This window comes from Tympanuchus pallidicinctus, unplaced genomic scaffold, assembly GCF_026119805.1.
Source record: "Tympanuchus pallidicinctus isolate F22 unplaced genomic scaffold, pur_lepc_1.0 scaffold6, whole genome shotgun sequence".
Lineage (NCBI taxonomy): Eukaryota > Metazoa > Chordata > Aves > Galliformes > Phasianidae > Tympanuchus > Tympanuchus pallidicinctus.
Genome location: NW_026294780.1, coordinates 15,187,938 through 15,207,034, shown reverse-complemented (window position 1 = coordinate 15,207,034; position 19,097 = coordinate 15,187,938). Strand labels below are relative to the sequence as shown.

The window sequence follows — 19,097 nt, the reverse complement described above, 5'->3', positions numbered from 1 at the left end:
AAGCAACTTTACATTTACCCATTGTCTTGTGTCTTCCCTGGCAGCTTATTATTTAAAAATGATGTTAAAGAGGGTTCTTTATGTCCAGTTTAACCCTTTAAATTGGCAAACGCTGTCAGGCTAATGTCCGGAATGAGGAATTGGAAGATTTTTCTTTTGGATATGATCTTTTCCTCCCTGCAAGTTACAGTCTTGATTGAATGAAACATTCCTGTGAACATCTTCTGTGGGAAAGTTAGGCTTGGCTTTCACATGGAGTAACTGACACTATACAAAGTTATTCCTAACAACTACTAGTGCTACATTTTAGCATTATTTATAGGAAGCAGGAGTAGAATTGACACAAACCCCTTTAGGTCATACCAGAAAAGGATTTCTTTGCAAGGGGGTTCTGAGATTTGGATCTGAAAGGTGGAGGTGAAATTCATCTGTATGGTAGTTTCTCTCAATTGTGTCATAATATCATTTGGAAATATTTATAAGAGGCTGGACTGCATCTTTTGCAATGAAGATTTAATTCCTAAGCAATTATTTCTGCCAAAAATCAATGAAGCATTAATTGTAATAATACTGTCTCTTCTACATAATAATAAGAGAAGTTATGCTTCTGTTGTAATAATCAAGAGCTCTTGATAAAAACTTGTGATGATGATAAGTATTCAAATTGTTTGTGAACTGCAAAAATTACTTTATTATGAGCATTATTTACAACTAATTAGTCTTGATCTAATAAAACTATGAGCATTTATATTTAGAATTGGAATCAAACTGGTAAAGCAGTGCAGGGGTACATAATTGGCTCCATAGTGGTCATGGAATTCGTGTTCATGACTTTAACAATAGTTACAGGAAATGAGTATGCAAAGAGGCATAAGGGATAAATGTATGATTGTGAAGCACATAAAGCTTCAGGGAGTTGGCTGTAAACATAAAATGGGAGTACTAATGACCTTATAAACCCAATATTCCAGCAGTTCCCCTCACAAACATCAGAGAGAGATTCTTGCTTGCACAAATAAGTGCTAGAATGCTACTGCTTTCTTTTGGAGTTCTACAAAAATATAATTTGTCATACTTCTCTGTTTTAATCTGTAAAAGACAAGATGTTTGTTTGAGAAGATAAACCTTCAACAGTAACTGGTGTAATCTAAATAAATAGTAGATTGTATGGGTTCTAAATAAATAATTTGGTAGTAATCAGTTCTTGAATGTTAGCCAATAGGATGATTTCCAGATATAAATGCACCAGTGTATTTCAGCACTGTAAATGATTTCTAGACCAAGTCCTCTTTAGTTTTTTTTTTCCCCATTAGTGCAAATATTCAAGTGACAGGAAACTTAATGAAATGTAAGAGCTGGTAACATTAGAATAGTATATCTGTTGTTTTTTACTGTTTTATTATCGGGGCTACAGGGATCATGGTGAGGGAACTGGAATATCTCCCTTATAAAGAAAGGCTGAGAGACCTGGGGCTTTTCAGCCTGGAGAAGAGAAGGCTGTGGAGTGGGGGGATCTTACCAATGCTTTTAAATATCTAAAGAGCAAGTGGCAAGTGGGTAGAGCCAGGCTGTTTTTGGTGGTGCTCAGCAACAGATCCAGTGGCAGTGGGCACAAACAGAAAGGTACCATGCTGCTGTTTGATGCAATGGTTATGAAAAGTCAACTGAGAGAGTGTTTTGCAAGAGAAGTTATCCCCCATGTCTGCTGCATCTGTCAAGAACCTGGCAAGATTTGACTTGCCTTCCTGACTATGTGGATGCTCTGTCACCATAGTAAGAGAAAGGAATGCAACACTTTATACTCTTCACACTCCTCAGCAAGTACTTTTCTTCTTTGTACTCATAAATTATCTCTAGCCATACAATTTTAAAACCACTTATAGAGATATTTGAATGACTTTTTTTATTCATTCAGGCTTGTGTTTTGCTTATTTTTAATTTGCCAAAGGACATACCTGCATTGATTTTTTTTTTTTTTTTTTTTTTACTCACAATTTCTACATAACTATATTGCAGCTTGCTGTTTCCTTAATTGAAGTGTAGGTGTGATTTTAAGGTGTGTTCCTAGGACTTAGACCCCCAGCAGATGGGAGTTATGGGTCTGAGTGCACTTAGAGAAATGTCATGCCTTCAGCAGTTCTCTACTTGCTGAAGTTGAAAGAGAAACACTGAGCTCTTTAGAGGTTTCGTGTGTAGGACAAAAATTTGGACTCTACATCCCAAGTGGAATGAAGTATACACATTGTGTCCTTAGGTATCTTAGCTCTGATGATGTGAGCATTGAGAAACATTTCTTTGTTCAGTATTTCCTGTTTGTTTGGTTTCAATCCCATTCCCTTTACCAAACACCGATTTTCAACTGGTCTTTTGGAGGCATTTTCCCAAGCACTGTGCTGATAGCTGCCTGAGCAGCCAACTCTTATTCATTGCACTCAGTAGGCAAGCCTCCAGCAAGCTCTACTGAGGGTGGCAGAGTAGTAGGCAAATAAGTCCTTCTTTATAATCGTTTATCACTGTTTTTTAATTATGTAAAATCATTGTTTTGCTCATTGGTGAAGTGGCTTTATCATCCTCAGATTAGTATAGCAGTCTGTGTGTACCTGAGTAAAGCTTTCATTTTCCTTCTGTGCTCTAAGAAACAACTCACATTGTGATATGTGTCAAAGAAGGTGTTAACTCGTTACTTATGTAAAACACAAGCAAAGCTAATTCTTGCTAGGAAGCAGGAAATGCAGTGTGTTTGATTCACAGAAAACTGTTTGTCATCAGTTTAAAAAACAAAGACTAGCACAGTGCTGAAAATAATTATGTTTGATTTTCAGTTAATCCAGGAGCAGGGGATGCTTGTCCAAATTCTGTGGTTTAGTTAAGGAAAAAACACTGGGAATACATGGAACCCAGAATGGTACTTGGGATAACCCTGTGCTATGTGGCTATGACACCGAGTGTGGGAATGGAACAGCACTGCCGTGTATCTTTGAAGTCCAATTGCTGTTTCTATGTTGGATCAGATCTTAGTGGAGCTTTTCTTTTACAGCATGGATATTTGGCCTGAACTACATGGTGGCACCTACTTTTAAATTTCTGCCTCTATGAAGTGGTAATTTTTAATCTTATTTTGACAGAGGTTTCAAAGTTTTTTTATAGTGGCTATCAGATATTAATAGGGAAGCTTGCAACCATTTCTTTCCTTTCTCCTGAATTGTTTTAGATCCCTTTTTGGACCCTTTTTAACCACATCATATCTTTCTGAAATCACAATAATTAATTACTTCAATTAATTTTTTTTCAGTGTACTTTAATTAAAAATAGCTGCTGGAATTAAGAATCTCTGATACAGAGTAAGCTGACAGTTCTGAATTAGTCCATGGGTGGTAATTTGTAAAGCTCTATGGAAGAGCCACTCATTTAAAGGCTGTTCATGCTGGGTTTATTTTGTACGTGTTTTATGGAAATGTTTTTCTCACCTGAGTGAACGTGTTGAAGTCTTGTATTTACTGTATGGGGAAGTGTTCCTGTGGTCTTTTATCTTAAACATCGATTCAATCTGGCTTTTTGATTTAGGGACTTTTCCGATGACTACTGGGGAGGTTGAGAATCAAACTGGGAGACAGTGGTAGAGTTGTGCCTCAGGTTGATTGGTTGGTTTTTCTGTTTGTAAACAGACATCTTGTGTTTGCTACAGAAAAGTTTCAGTTGGATTGTTTAGCATAGGCTGGGTAGGACTATTTGAAAGGTGAGGGAGCATATTCCAAAGGAGGCAATTTAACCATTTGTTTCCTAATGTGTTTTGTGGGATTTTGTGTTTCTGGTCTCCTGATGGATCCAAAAGTATCGTTAATAGGCAGAAATATCTTTGTCTGAGGCCACAGGGTTATCACAGTATCTCAAATTCTTCACTTCGTGGGCCCATAGAAGCTTTGGTGCCCCATCCCTGGAGGTGCTCAAGGCCGGGTTGGATGGGGCACTGAGTAGCCTGAGCTGGTGGGGGGGCAGCCCTGCCCACAGCATGAGGAGGTGCTGGGTGAGCTTTAAAAGGTCTCTTCCAACCCAAGCAGTTCAGTGATTCTGTGACGAAATCTTAGGGGCCTTAATACATGTGTTCAGAATGAAGCTGCTCAGTTCATCCAGTGTTGAAGGTTTCCAGTGCGAGTGTCTCCAGTAGGAACCGAGTGTCAGTATTCCTGTTTTGTTTCTCCATATGGGGTGCTTTCTTCATCTAGTCATGTTTTTTCACTACATGTAAATCTAAGAGGTTTGGACTCCATCTGTAGACATCTCATTAGCAAATTGTTAGAAGCATAATTAAAAAGTCCTCTTAAAATGAGGTTCAAGCTTCCATTAGTAATTACTGAAAAGATAGATATGTGAACCTTTAAGGTATACTGAAAAGGCAGGTCAAGGCCAGTCTTCATAATTGATACAAACCTTTGGCCTTCCCTGATTATAGAGGGAGCCTACACACTTAGCATAAAAGAGGCATGTAACTTCTGGAGGCTGTGGTTTAGTGTTGTCAAATTTGCTATTTAAAACAAAAGAACTTGAAAACAAGACTGATATTCATATGTGCATCCACTGGTACAGCTAAGCAGTCCTGCCTGGCCTGGCCTTGCTCTCTATGGTAGTTTATGATGCATTGTGTGTGTTCAGTAAATGTGAAATTAAAAGGGATTTGTGTTTTCTCTAGCTATGCAGCTGCTGCACTGTTGACTGAACACTTTTCAATGCATTTCCTGGTCTCAATCACAATACATTAAATATGCAATGATATCACCTCCTTAGAACTTGGAAACAAACTTGTGCTTTAAAGCTACAGGCATATCAGGGAAAATACTTGTTTTGCAAAGTGTTTCTTCTGCAGTCTTTCTGCAGAGAGTATTTCTATGACAATATCTTAGCTTTTACAAAGTCTTATCTACTGCATAGTATTCTCCAGGAGGTTCCAGATCATGAATTTGACATCCTGAAGTGCTCACAACACCTATGTGAGATGTCCTAAACAGATTTAGAAGGTTAGGATGCTGGCAATGGGAGAAAATACTCCAGCTCTCTGTGCTGGAAACACCCACTGAAGTCTAGGGAAATTCTCTGAGCATTGGTAGGTCTAGAGCCAAACTTTCAAGTGTGGTTCATGAAGTGATGAAGATGGGTTTCAGTCTTCTTGCTGTATAGAAAAAGTCCTGATAATGTCATACAGATACTGGTCTCATTACATGGTCACATGGTCAGATTAATTGCTCTAAGTAGAATGTATTTTTCAAAATGCTATACAGGATACTGGCAAACCTTAAGAAAACTTTAAAAAAATGAAGAGAAAATTATGCATCAATGGTTGCTTATAAGCGTATTTATGTAGCAACATATCAGTGAAACATTAAACAAAAGGAAGCAAAGATGCATGTGTGAGAGCACCTGTGAGATAAGGAAGAAACAGAGCTCTTGAGACAGCCAAGTACAGCTTTATGCAAATATGTTCTAAGAGCTCTTGTAATTACAGGAGAAAGAGCCTCGTGCTCTGCAGTCAGCAGTACAGGACATGATTGATACCTATTTTTTGTCTCTTTTTCAGTCTCTGAAGTTTGGAGAAGAGTGCTGGGAAAGCACACTGTGGTTTGAGAACATAATATTTCTTATATTTAAACAAATGTTCTTTTCTTGGGAGAAGTAACATTTTGTACTCCAGGTCTCGCTATGGAGAAACAACACAAGTACATGCTGTTTTTGAAGCTGGGATTCATTGTCTGTCTCATTCTTACTTGTTCCTTAGGGTAGGTGAAACTTGGCATTCTGCATTTCTTTAACTACCTTTCTTGAAAGTGAAACTTTAGCGTCTGTTATTTGGTCCTTCAGACCAAATGAATCCAGGCTTGCTTCACTTTATTTCTGCAGGAAAGTTAGGGAGGATTCAGGGTGCATGCAGAGGAGCTGGGAACAATCTCATTTATTCTGTACAATCTGTGCTTTTTGAGTGAGAAAGAAAGCAAAATATGAGTAGGACTGAGGAGGCTGTTCTATGTAGTTGTTGCTTTCGCAAGTTATTTTATGGCTGAGTTCCAGTTTTTAAACTGGTCTTCTCAGGAGATAAATTTAAACAAAAAATACTTTTCTAAACAGTTTACTGAGCTTTTTGCCTTTTCTATCAAACAAAGTAGCAGTTATCCTCCAAATGTGATATGTGGATGATGGTTATGATGCCCATGTGATGAATATACATTCTTTCCTTTTATATCCTAACATAACATTTGCTTCCATATGCATTACAATTCATATCAGCTTTAGAAATAAATGCTAATTCATCTAGAGATTATCTTCAGAGCACCACATTGTAAAGGAAGCTACAGGTACCCTTGTTTGTTTTAAAAGCTAGCTTTATAAATGCATCATAGAAGTGCTTTTAATTTTTCTAGGCATTTCTCAGGAATGTTAATGCACGGGAGGATAAATCTAGTATGTAAATAAGGAATCTAAAGGGTGAGGGTCTAAGCACCTCGCTAAATTTGTGAGTCCCAGTGTAGGACAGTAACCAGTGTGCCAGGTGTGTATGTTGGCTGCAAGCCTACTGTCTAAGGATGTTAGTGAGAGCTCAGCTTGTTGTCTCTAATGGGATTGCTAGAACTGCTTTGATAAACATTATCTTGAAAGATGATCATGGCCTATGTGTACCTGAGAAAAGGGTAAGATGCTTTGATCATTCTCTGTGGAGGTATTACAAAGTATTTGCTTAACCTTTTCTTTTGGTTCTTTTGGTTCTGGGCAGGAGCTGTGTCCCAAATCCCATGTCATTTGTCAGAAGAAAAAAAAAAAAAAAAAAGTTTTTTATCCACAATAAAATAAGCATGTATTTCCTACAGTCATCTTCAGAATTATTTCAGAGGCTGAGCAAATTTTAAGGCTTGTTCACAGAAGGATGTAGTTCCCTTGTGTCTGCGTTGTTATGTGGCTCTGACAACATACTGGACCAGACTATCACTTGTAACTTGGTGCCACAAGCAAGCTGTTGAAGTCTGAGTGAAATTTACCTTTTACTAGATTTCACTTTTTTAGATTTTGTTCTCAGTGAGTAGGAAATTATGCTGTGCTTGTGTGCTTGTACAGTGCCTTAGCACAAGAGAAATACAGAAGCCAGTTTACAGAAGGACACAGCCTTTAAATAAGAAGACGTTGGCTTTATTAATGGGCATATATCTTTTTTTTTTTTTAATATGCACACTTTTGTATATGAACGCTTCAATTACTGTTCAGATGGAGTTAATAAAGGAAAATGGTTAAGGGCTTAACCCGATTCGTGCTACTGTATTAATAACTCTGCGCTACTAGAGACATAGTTTTAAAAAAGCAGGAGTGACATTATATGCAACAAGATTAATAGCTGAATTAAAATATGTAGTTACTAAACGATATTCATAATGATACTTTGGAAGATATAAAATTGAGAAAGCAAACTGTTCTTACTTTGTAGCATCCACTAAAACACATTGGCTCACTTTTCTTTCACTGAGAAAGATTCTTACCTGATTCTTATCTGATCTCATGGGGATAAAAAACAACTCTTTCAACATATGAACAGAACAAATGTCATTTAAAAAAAAAAAAAAAAAAAAATCCAGAAAAAAAAATCTTCATATAAACCTTCTGAGAAAAGATTGGTTAGCAAACAAATTAGAGGCACTATCTGTGTGTCAAATATTGAAAGCCCCCTGGGAAATTGTGTTAAAAGGGAATAATTCTTTTGCTTCTGGCCTTTTGATTATTATTATTTTTGTCCTTAAAAGAGGACTTGAAGTAAATGGGTAAAAATGAAGTAGTGAGCTTTGTTGAAAAGCACTGGACACCTGTGGATGTTTCTTTTCTCTGCTAAGTCTGCAGATTCTTGCCTGCCTTCATTTTTCTCTTGTTTCTTTGTTATTAACTAATTCACAGTGACAACATTGAGAACATTGTTGAAGGTTTCTAAAAGATTTCTAGAAAAACCTTGTCAAAAATTGAAAACTATCTCTTAAAACGTTTTCCTATTCCCATCAGATGCTCAAAGTTCTAAATGAGAGTGTGACAAGTGAAGATGGGAGGGACAGGACTGTCATACCATACATGTGGAGTTGTTCCTGTTAGCCTTTTCCTTACTTTCTTTTTCTTCATTTCTTCCCTTCCAAACTATCTCTTAGTGAGAAGCATCATCTCCCTGAACACAAGAAAGTCTCAGAGCTGCAGCAGCTAGTTTTAATGTGTAACCATATAGAGAATTTAAAGTCCAGGTGATGTGCAGAAATGTGTTTGTCTGCTTGGTAAGCAGTCCCAAAGTCAGTTTGCAAAGCAGCCAGACAGTTGACTGTGAAAACTGAAGGCTGCTTTTTGTTTTAAAGCATGCCACTGAAAGATAAAATGTATTCCTCTAGGATGGAAGAATGCCCTAGTCTCCATGCTGATTTGGTACATTAGAAATCTCTTTTGATGCTAGATGCCTGAGCCCTTTCCTCAGTGATAAGGGGAGGGCCTGAAAGAAGTATTTATGTTCCCCTAGCTATAATGTTTAAGTGGCTATAGTACTCTTCCACCATTGACCTGCATCCTGTACCTTTCTAGCAGAAAAAATCACGTTTCTCTTTCCCCACTCCCATAGTCCTTAGCACATCTTAGCCATATATTCTTCAGTAGAGTGCTCTCATTCTTTCTTACTGAAGCTGCTTTAATAGAATAATTAGATATCTGTTGTAGTGGAAAGAGAGAGTGAACACAACTTCCCACAATTTGTGTGAGTCCTTATCCCTGTTCCCATGAATATTTAAATATTTAATATGAATAATTCTTCAATTTAATCACTGGAAAAGATTGCTTTTTCTCCCAAGCGAGGGAGAAAAAAAGTATACTTTTCTGTCTTTGAGAACACTTTACCATTGTGTGTTTAGTTATGGAGGTAACCCAGTGGCTTAGAAGAAGCGGTCAGAATTCAATGTTGACTGCTGGTGTTTGAAATGTCAGTCATGTTCTTGCTAGTGACTCTAGCCTGAAGTCCACTTCATCTTTCTTTTTCTCACCGTTGCTTGCATGAGTGAGGTCTACCAATGCCAACAGCATTTTGATGTGTGAGAATATCAAGCTCTAGTTATGAAGGGTCTTTCCTGTAAGACATTGTTGCCCTAGCTAATGACTACTGATCGGTATAGAAGAGGATTTGGTCTTTGCTTGTAAAATGAATACAAAATCATGCACCTCAAAGACTTGGAAAAATTTTCATAACTCTTACTCATCTGAGCTTAGTCTGAAATAAACCAGGTGAAATGCTGCTTAGAATTGCCTGTTTCTTCTCCTAAACTATAAGGAACGAGTCGTTCTAGCTCTTCACAGAGGGAGTAGGTCAGAGGTGTAGAGGTATGCACTGGGGATGCCAGTAGTTAGCTGAGATGAATATCATCTAGTGTGCGCTGTAAGACGTAGACATGCTTATCTGTCGCATCTCTTAAGATGGGCTTGGTAGGTAGTCCAGTGCATTAATCACCAATCCCGTCCTTCCTTGTCCTACCAATATTTTAAGGTGGTGAGCATGTTGTTTTGCAAAAATCATCTCTAATAAGAAGCTTCCAGCCTCACTTTATATTCAAAATGATGCTGCTAGAACTTACTCATTGCCATCAGTTTTGTTTTTTTTCCTGGGAAGAGCTGCACTCTCTCTTTGATGTGGCCGAAGAAGCTATAAAAAAATCAAGCCAACAACCTAATTGAAGCTTTGTTTCCAGTATTCTGGTTTTACATCTGCATTGATAAAGGAACAGCGTGATGGTTTGTGAGGTGGGAGGCAGTTACAGTCACTGGCAACGGTTATCAAACAAGAACATGACTCCTTTTTCCATGATGGCTAAATCCTATACTGGTGAACTGCAGAGTGGCTCTTTGGCTGACCTCCACAAACTGTTCTTTTTAGTAGCAAATTTCCTACGTAGTTTCCACATCTGCTTCTTTCTATCTGAGTCCCTCTTACAAACTTGCCAGTGGAAGCTGAAAAGGACTAAACTTTTTTTCTAATGTTTTGTTTGCTCAGAGAAGATTTTCTTTTTTTTTTTTTTTTATTTCATTTAACATTTTTAAGCAGTTGTATACTCAAGTTGCAAGAGAGAGAATAACTGAACAAATTTCAGATAGTACTATGTTAACGGTTTGTTTTGGTTTGGTTTGGGTTTTTTTTTGTTTAATTACTTTTATTCGTAATTATGGGTCTAAATCACATCTATATGAACTTGTTTAATACTATACAATGTCTGTAGGTCCAAAATTAAGAGGTATGATTGCAAATGTATTAAATTTTTCCTGGAAAAATGAATGTCTACTCTCTTAATTTTAAATGCGAAGCGCCTATTTTTATTATAATTTATGTGGGAAATGTATTTCTGGACCACACTCTAGTTATAAATTCATTATAATGACATTTGTAAGTTTAATCCTGTATTTTCCACATAATTGCATTTTAATGTTTTAGTTATTCATATTACAAAATCTATAAGAACTTTGACAAAATGATATGAGCGACAAATTATATCAAATTCTGAAATCAACTAAGTGTAGCCCTCGCTGTCATCTGCACTTTAACTTTACACTCAGCTGCTAGTGAAATTACAAGTAAAGCAATTGCTATTCTTGTAACTAGATGGTATCAAATACAAATGTCTTTGGTTTTGTTAGTAGCTTTGGATAAAAGTTGACATTCAAATTTTGTGTGGATATTTGCTCTGATCAGATGAATGTTTCAGCCTCTTGTGTGTATGCTAGGAGAACAAAAACAGTATTTGCAACTGCTAGCATGTGGCATCTTTTTCTAATCTAGTGTTTTGTTTCCTACTTTAAAAGATATCATCTTTCTCCATGTTAATCATAATAGAACTCAATACGTTATGTTTTTTAGCTGTGTCACTCGAGAGAAGAGTACTGTAAAGCTTAACTTATTAGAGATAACTGTGGCCACAACATCCCCACTTTGCAACATTAAAGAAATGTGGTAATTTTCATTATCAGTCATGATTAGTTTGCGTTGTCCCAATGCTTGCTTTTCTAAATTCATAAAACAACAAAAGCATATCTAAATAACATTGTGTGCTGTTCCTTTGTGGACTTATGTACCAAAAGGGAGTAGATAAATATGATGAACCGTGTCTTGTTTAAATGCAATAATTATTATATGGCTTTTTAATTTCATGATTTATTTATCTTGTGTTGTTTGTTTGTTTGTTTGTTTTGGTTTTTTTTTTTTTCCAATTGAGTGTGGAAGCTCTTCACTTCGGATTGCTGTTATTCATGGACTTCGTAATCTGTTAGAGCATACTGCTTTGTGTTTTCCTGTGAGATATTATTATGGCAAGGATTTAACTCCGACTGAAAGCTTTACTTGTGATGATGACCAGGCTTTGCTTTACTTAATTGGAGCAGTCTCACTGAATTCTCTGGAAGAAGTAGTGGAGGCAGATGAGCTGTTCTGCTGTCTTAGCAAGGTTGCTTCTGGGCTTTTTATTATATATATTACTCGCTAAATCGCTTAATGAGAGTCAGAGCTAGGTAAGGAGTGGTTCATCCTGTGTGTTTTGCAGGTGGGATCTGGGTCCTTGGGCTGTGCCATCTAATGGCATGGCCCAAAGCCTACAAACATTCCTGCTGTTAACCTTGGGATTCAGTTATATCAATAGGATTGCTCTTCTAGGAAAAAATAGTTAGCAGGATCAGAGCCTTAATCGATTTGGCAGGCAATGTGGGGAAGGGGGAACAAAAGGATAAAGCCAGGGAGCCGTTTACCTCGAGTCATGGTTTGGGTCTGTGGCAGTGCCATGGGCTCCCCACCCCGCACTCTACCCACTCGGATGGTCGCGCTGCCACTCGAATAAATTGACAGGCAGTGAATAGCCTGCACTATGTTGAGCCATCAGCCATGTGAATAGCTCCGTCCTTGTGCTTGCCAGCAGAAGAGAATCATTTTTAGGAATTTAGAAAAATTTTATTCGTTGCTTACTGGCTTTGAAAATATAAGCAAAAGAGATATTTAATTGATTAGCTAGTGTATTCTCTTCACAGTTTACTTAGCAAATCTTCAAGCATTTGCTTGTTTCCTAGCAATTTGTATGTGTGTTTATTATCTGATTTATTCCCCAGAAAGCAATGGTAGAATCATATGATGTGAAGTAGGTCTGGAAATTTCAGCAGCAAACAGAGAGGTTTTTTTTGTTTTGTTTTTTTGTTTTTTAATAAAGCCCAGAACCAAGAGGGAACTTCAACATTGAAGCAGTGCTGCACTTTGTATTTGATTTGTGTGTGCCCAGGGGAATGAGGTTATCAAATAATATATTTGTGTCCTTTAGGAATTTTGTTTAGTCCCTGGATAAAGACAATGTGTACAGGTTTAACTTGTAGTGATAGATTTAAGTGCAATGTTGATCTGGGACTTGAAAAAAGGGGAGATATTAATGACTGAATTTAACAAAAACAAACAACAGTGATATTGACATACTTAAAAATATCAACAAAGAAACAAAAGAATATTTTAGTGTGGAAGTCAGAACTTTCTGCTTGCTAGTAGGCTTCCTCTGAAGCTGACACTTGCTGTTGTGTGTGTCGCAGCATAATACTAGTTATCATTTTGTTAGAGGAGAGCTTTGGCTTAGATATTAGGGGAAAATTCTTTACTCGGAGAGTGGTGAGGCACTGGAACAGGTTGCCCAGAGAAGCTGTGAGTGCCCCATTCCTTGGAGGCATTGGATTTGAGGGGCAGGGTGGATAGGGCCCTGGGCAGAGTGGTTGGAGCTGGATGGTCCTTGAAATCCTTCCAATGCAAGCCATTTATGATTAATGAAGATGACTTTGGGGTTAATTCTAGGGTTATAGACTAGCATTATAGTGTCTTTGGGTGATGTGTTGATTGCATTCTGGGCTGTAAAGCTTAGACCCACAGTCCCTGTTGTTCTCTTACAAAACCCTATTAACCAGGTTTGGGGAACCTGTGAAGCACAGGCTACCTCACCCACTCCAGTTTATGTCTGGAAAGTACTTGTGCTATAAGAGCAGTGTCAGACTCAATAACTAATAATCCTCCCTGGTGACTACCATAGGTGGACATACTTCTTTAAACATATTTGCTTGTTATCTTTTCGTGTATAGAAATCTCCTCCTCTACTTTCCCATTTAAATGAGTTATTAACTTCATTTGGCTCTAGCTATTACTCTAATGCAGTGATAACCTAAATTTAGCTATTGAGTTGGTTTTCAGTTGGAGGAAAGCAGTAACACGGAAGCAACGTGTATCTTAAAATCATAAAATCATTAAGGTTGGAAAGACCAGTAAGATCATCTAGTGGAATTATCAGCCCATGCCTATGACCTCACTCAGTGTGGCATCTTTTTATTGAACACTTCCAAGGACAGTGACTCCATCACCTCCCTGTTCCAATGCATTACCACTCTTTCTGAGAAGAAATTTTTCCTAATATCCAACCTGCACCTCCCCACAAGCACTCACTCTTGAAGCACTCACTTGTATGCCTTCATGATGCAGATGCATGTGCATCCTTCTTCCCTGAATAAAAGTCAGAACAAAGTGGTGTGTTAGGCACCTCAAAAGAGGGTTCTCTGCTGTCTTCTGAGAGCAAGCCATCCTGACACTTGTTCTCCCTACCAGACTTGCTGGATGATGATTACTAATCCAGGTGATTTTTCTTTGGTGGGTGTATATATGTGTGTGTGTGTGTTTATTTGTTTTTTAATTTCCAACTCCACATTTAAAGTTTACAAAATCCATTAGGGTATGATTTCATGTCATGGGATCCTCAGTACCCATAGTGGTTGGATTTACAGTTTGCAAACAGCAAAATTGAGGAATCTTACTCTCCTTCCAAGTTTTCCGCATCCTCCTCTTTCCATCTCAGCTCCTACTTCATACTGTGCATTCAAATAGTACCTTTAGTCCTACTGGCAGTTTTGAAGTTCCCTTAGTTGCATCATAAACCAACTCAGGATATTAATTTGAGAAGGGAAAAAAAAAGTGTCATTTCATGATGTTAGAATGGCTAGATTTACTTGGTGTTAGATAGGAAAAGTGGCACCAAATAAATGATAATGGATGTGGACAGTGAGATGCTTTCTTTTTGTTCTTGGCAAGCTATTAATTCATCTCAGTGTGTGTCACTACACTAAATCCAAAGTAACATCCTAAGTACCTGATCATAGAGCAGCTCCGATTGACTTAGACAGGACTTACTTCTTAAGTAAACCTTGGCTCTGAGGAATTCAATAGCAATTTAGCAATTCTCATATATTTGCCAAGATATGTCAACCTGTGTTTTTTGTGTTGAGTCGAAGAGACTTTATATTGGTTTATCAGAAGCTCATGTGCGATAAAACTTGCACAGCCAAACACTACACTTAACTTTAACTTCCAGGTTTCATGTAGAATTCACAGCGATCCCAATGCAAATACTTGTATCTGTGCAGTTGAAATTAAAGTATTATAGCTTTTCTAAGTAGCAGTGTTAGTATCCAAACAATTCAAAATCATTTCAATTTCTGGAAAAACTTTTGTAATACATATACAAACTGAAGTTTTTACTTAATTTGTAAACTTGGGATAGCAACATACAAACATCAAAATTGCTGTAAATCACTAGATAAACTAGACGCTATTAATAGCAAGAATGAGGAATGTAATGTTGCAGCTTAGGATTGTATGGGGCTATTACCAGAGTTATCACCTTCCAAAACAAAGTGTCAGCGTTTTGCTATGTAAAATGTATGGTCTTGGTTTTTTGGTCACTGCTGTTTTTGCGTTGCTGCTTTCCAAATGTTATACCAAACTGGGGAACTCTGTGTAATAAACAACGTATTGAAGAAATTTGATTTTTAATGAACATGTTAACAAACCACCTTTATGCTGTTATCCCTCTGGCAGTGGCACATCCTGTCCATTCCTTTTTTTGCAGTTAAAAAAAAAAAAGAAAAAAAGTCAGCTGGGTTCTTTAAAACAAGATTGACAATTCATAAATTAGTTTCTGTGATACTGCACAATTCACCTTAGATGTTTAAAGCAGCTTTGTAAACAGTAATCCGAAGAGGATTCCTTCCAAATGCCAGCATGCTCATTTTTCTGGAATAATAGTTATTTAGTAAACCAAATAACTAGATTACAAGATGGGCCTTTCTTTGTTTACGTTTTTGGAAGACTCTTTCCCTTAAATCCATATGGTTTTAAGAAACTCTTTTAGTATCTGTAAATGGATAGCTTTCAATAACAGCCAAACAGCTAAAACACTACTGTAGTTGATATCTGCTTTCTACAAGACCCCTTTCTTAACAGTGGTATAAAACAGTGAGGATCACAACTTGAAGTGGGGGGAATTTCATATTAGGTTTTCTAACTGGTTCTGCTGGGGCTTGCTGTCTTGAAGAGCCACAATGAGGAAGTTGGACACTAAGAACTTGGTGTGGGATTGGAAAGAGCACTCTTTGTTACCTCTGTAATGCCTTACTATGTGTGCAAATAGCAAAGCAGTTATTATGTAGCTTTTTTTCTATGCAAGCCCATCCTGAATACTCTCTGTAAGGTATTTTTTATGCTGTTTTAATCATTTGTATGATTCTTGTTGCAGCTGTCACTGACTCTTTGTCATTTTCCTTTTCAGAGTGAAGGAGTTAGTTTTATCACCATGACCTCAAAGAGTACAACATTCAAAGAAGCTGCTCGGCATATACGGTTTTCTGTTGTTTTGTTTTGTTTGTTTTTTAATTGAAGCTGCTTAAGGTTTACTTTTTGTTGTTGTCATTGTTGGTCTGGACAGTTACTTAACTTTCAAACTGTTGTGAACTAAGCCCTATAGCAAATCAGCGAGGAAGGGAAAGCAACCTGCCCAACTCATGTCCTGTCAATGGCATCTACATTTATCATTTTGCTGCTGTTTTGACAGAAGATGAAGATGTTCTTTAGACAGTAGGAACTTTTCTGCCGGCCTGTTTAATTAATGGCCAATGCCTTCATTTCCTTTTTCTGCAAAGACAAACTATATTTATCCTTCGACATATTGGGGGGTTCTGTGGCACCTGCTGAAGCAGTCAGATCTGGTATTTACTGGCATAATTTCAAGCCTATCACAGTACTACCTACCTCAGTTCAAAGTAAAGCCGGATTTGCGGTGTTAGTGTACGACAGGACCTCCTTTATCTCTATGCTGAGTCTCTCAAGAGCGGTCGCCAGCCTTACTGAACTCGTAACGCATGCAGCTGCTACCTGCTCCTCCATCACGAGCTGCGGTGTCTGATTCTGGGATGGAGCCTGGTGAGGGCACTGGGAAATCTAACATGGGATGGAACTCTGTGGATTGGACTGGGACAGAGAATTCAGAGGGGTTGAAAACGTAAAAATAAAAACATGTAACCGAAGCGACGTAAGTTAAAAGAATCAAACTGTATTGGGGGTTATCTCTCTTTACCTTTGACACACTTGTTTAATTTTCTCTATGTAGGTGTTGATGTAGGTACTTCAGATTGCAAAAGCCTTTTTTCCTATCTACAAGCTCACTTTTGTCAGCTAACCCTGTTCTTAGATGCGTTTCTTGTAACCAAAAATCTAGGTAGGCATGCTAGGAATGCAGGGATGATAGTGGGTACTGGACGCGTTCAAACACTAATATTAACACAGTATTATCTTGCCATCTAGAAAGTCCTGAAATCTGCCTTCTACTGGAAGAGCATCATTGCAGCTACAGGCATTATTACAGGGAAAGAAGAAACGTTGCAGTTGCTTATCCAGAGTTTTTTCAAGACTACTTGTTCATCACATTTTCAGTAGTTTGAAAACACAAGTGATGTGGCAGCATCACTATATGATGTCACAAACGTCATATACAACTGATGTACCAGACTAGCAGAATGTTGTGCCACCTTGTTTCTCCTTTGATAAATTTGTTGAAGAGTTTGTATACATCTTAATGGTACCTCCCCAGTGCCTGCTCTGATAGACATGTAAGTATTACTAAGTTATTTGAGTTATGTGAGACATTTTTTTTAATCATTGTGCTAGGTGGGGCCTGTACATCATTATTAATAATGCATTATCTTTTGGGATTTTTTTTTTTTTTTTGCTGAGGAAGATAAGAGTCAATGTCTTACAAATGTAACAAATGACAATGCGATCTTCCTGCTTACATGGTGACTTTTTAGAACTGAGGATTGTATTACAAGACAAAGATGAATGTAAACAATTTCCTTCCCTACCCCATGACATTATTTACATCGTAATTTTGGGAGATTTTAAATCACAGCAATGCATAGGCTAATACAACCTTAGATCTAAAATCAATTTAAATATCTAATCTGAGTGTTGTTTTTTTTTAATAATAATAATGCTAAAAATAGTTCTAAAACATTCTAAAATGCTGCTCGTTCAATTCTGGAACTGAAAATACAAATAATACTGTTGACATTTTCTCTCTGAACCTCCCCATAGCACTGAGTGTGGTACCTGCTGAATACAATATTTTGATCTATTTTGAAGTAGCCCCTTGTACCAATTAGGAAATCATGGCACTAAAGTAAATGGCTAAAATACATACATCAACTTCAAAACGAAAACTTGACAATGTAGTCAGTTCTTCTCTATCCTGTAGATTTCACAAAGGCATATGCAATACTTACATTCTTAATTTAGTTTACAGAATGGAACCAAAATGTATAAATGTTTTGTTTGCTAAACTTCACAATGTATATTGGGTCTTTGTACATTTTGCCTGACTTACCTTAAATTTAAAATATTTTTTGCTATATAACCTTAACAGTTATTAAGCAGTGTTTTCTTTTTGGGTACGTATTGTTTCTGGATATCAAGATGTTAAATATATTTCTTGCTATTGTGATATGACAAGAGACTTAACTTATCTTGCTGTGTCTTCCAATGTACACGCTGTATATAAGGATAAATGTGATGCTGCTGGAGACCAGAATAAATGGAACTAGAGTAGTGTATTGTATTTAGTCTGTATTGATCATGGATGCTCTCCTTAATAGCCATATGCAATAAAATACATTATTTATGAAAGGAGTAAAGTATTTCTGTACTTTTTTTTCTCTAAAGATGGGGGCTTGGGCGTTGTTTATATGAAAATCACTTTCTTTTAAGTCAAGCATGCTTTCTCTAAGTAAATCTGCTATGCCCATACTTAATTTCTTTTGTTTTAACACATAGAATGCCCCTGACAATCCATGAAATTATTTTAAATCTTTTCTTAACAATAAAGAAATCTGTATTATAAAGGGGAAGGAAACAACGAGGAATGGAATATGGTCTTAATTTTTAATTTCAGTTTATAAAGCTGTCATCCCAACAGCAGGTGAATGACTGTGCAAGTGCCACGTTAAAGTTAATTGGAGTGAAATTCAGACAACATCTCGTTCTACTGGCCACATCTACCACTAAGTGGGCTGATATTGTCATAGTTACCTTGTGTTTGGGGCACAGTTGGAGAAGCTTATTAATACAACTTTGTTTTAAAAGGACAAAACCCCATCTCACTGCAGCAAACTCGCTTTCTTTCTCTGAAAGTGACTGTAATTGTCTGTCACTGCAGTAGGATCATCTTGTTGCTCCTGAAGTGTCCATATAAGCCACAGAATCATAGAATGGTTGGGTTGGAAGGGACCTTTTAATGACCATTTAGTCCTCCTTTATGAGGCGGAGCAGGAGCGCTTTCCACCTTACAAATAATCCTTTGATTTTATGCATTTGTATCTATTTGCTTTTCTGCAACCCTATGCCATTGTGGCTAACCCTCACTTCATGGAAGCCCACGTAGATTTCACTCCCTTTCTGTTCAGCAGTTCTCAATCTTGGAGCAGAAGAATATAAATCCTATCTCTATACTATCTCTTTTACTTGACCAAAAAATGATTTTAATTATATGCCCACCCTGCAAGGTACTGCAGCATCTCACCTCATCCGACTAAAGATGTAATAAGCATATTTTCACAAAGAAAGCATTAGTGGAAAAGCACTGCAGAACACCATCTTATTACCCATCCAGCCAACAATACTTTTCAAACAGAGCTTTCCAGTCAAGTGCAAAGCCATTTTATGCATTTACAAACAG

General features: G+C 37.3%; 1 protein-coding gene across 1 annotated transcript in view; it reads left to right on the top strand.

Annotated features, from left to right (window-relative positions):
* Nucleotides 1-18,060, top strand: part of IRS2 (insulin receptor substrate 2) — a 29,601-nt gene extending 11,541 nt beyond the window's left edge. Inside the window, exon 2 of the mRNA XM_052705847.1 lies at nucleotides 15,642-18,060. Coding sequence (XP_052561807.1) covers nucleotides 15,642-15,646 — 5 coding nt within the window. The 3' untranslated portion in view covers nucleotides 15,647-18,060. The remainder of the gene's footprint in view (nucleotides 1-15,641) is intronic.
* Nucleotides 18,061-19,097: the final 1,037 nt, after the last annotated feature.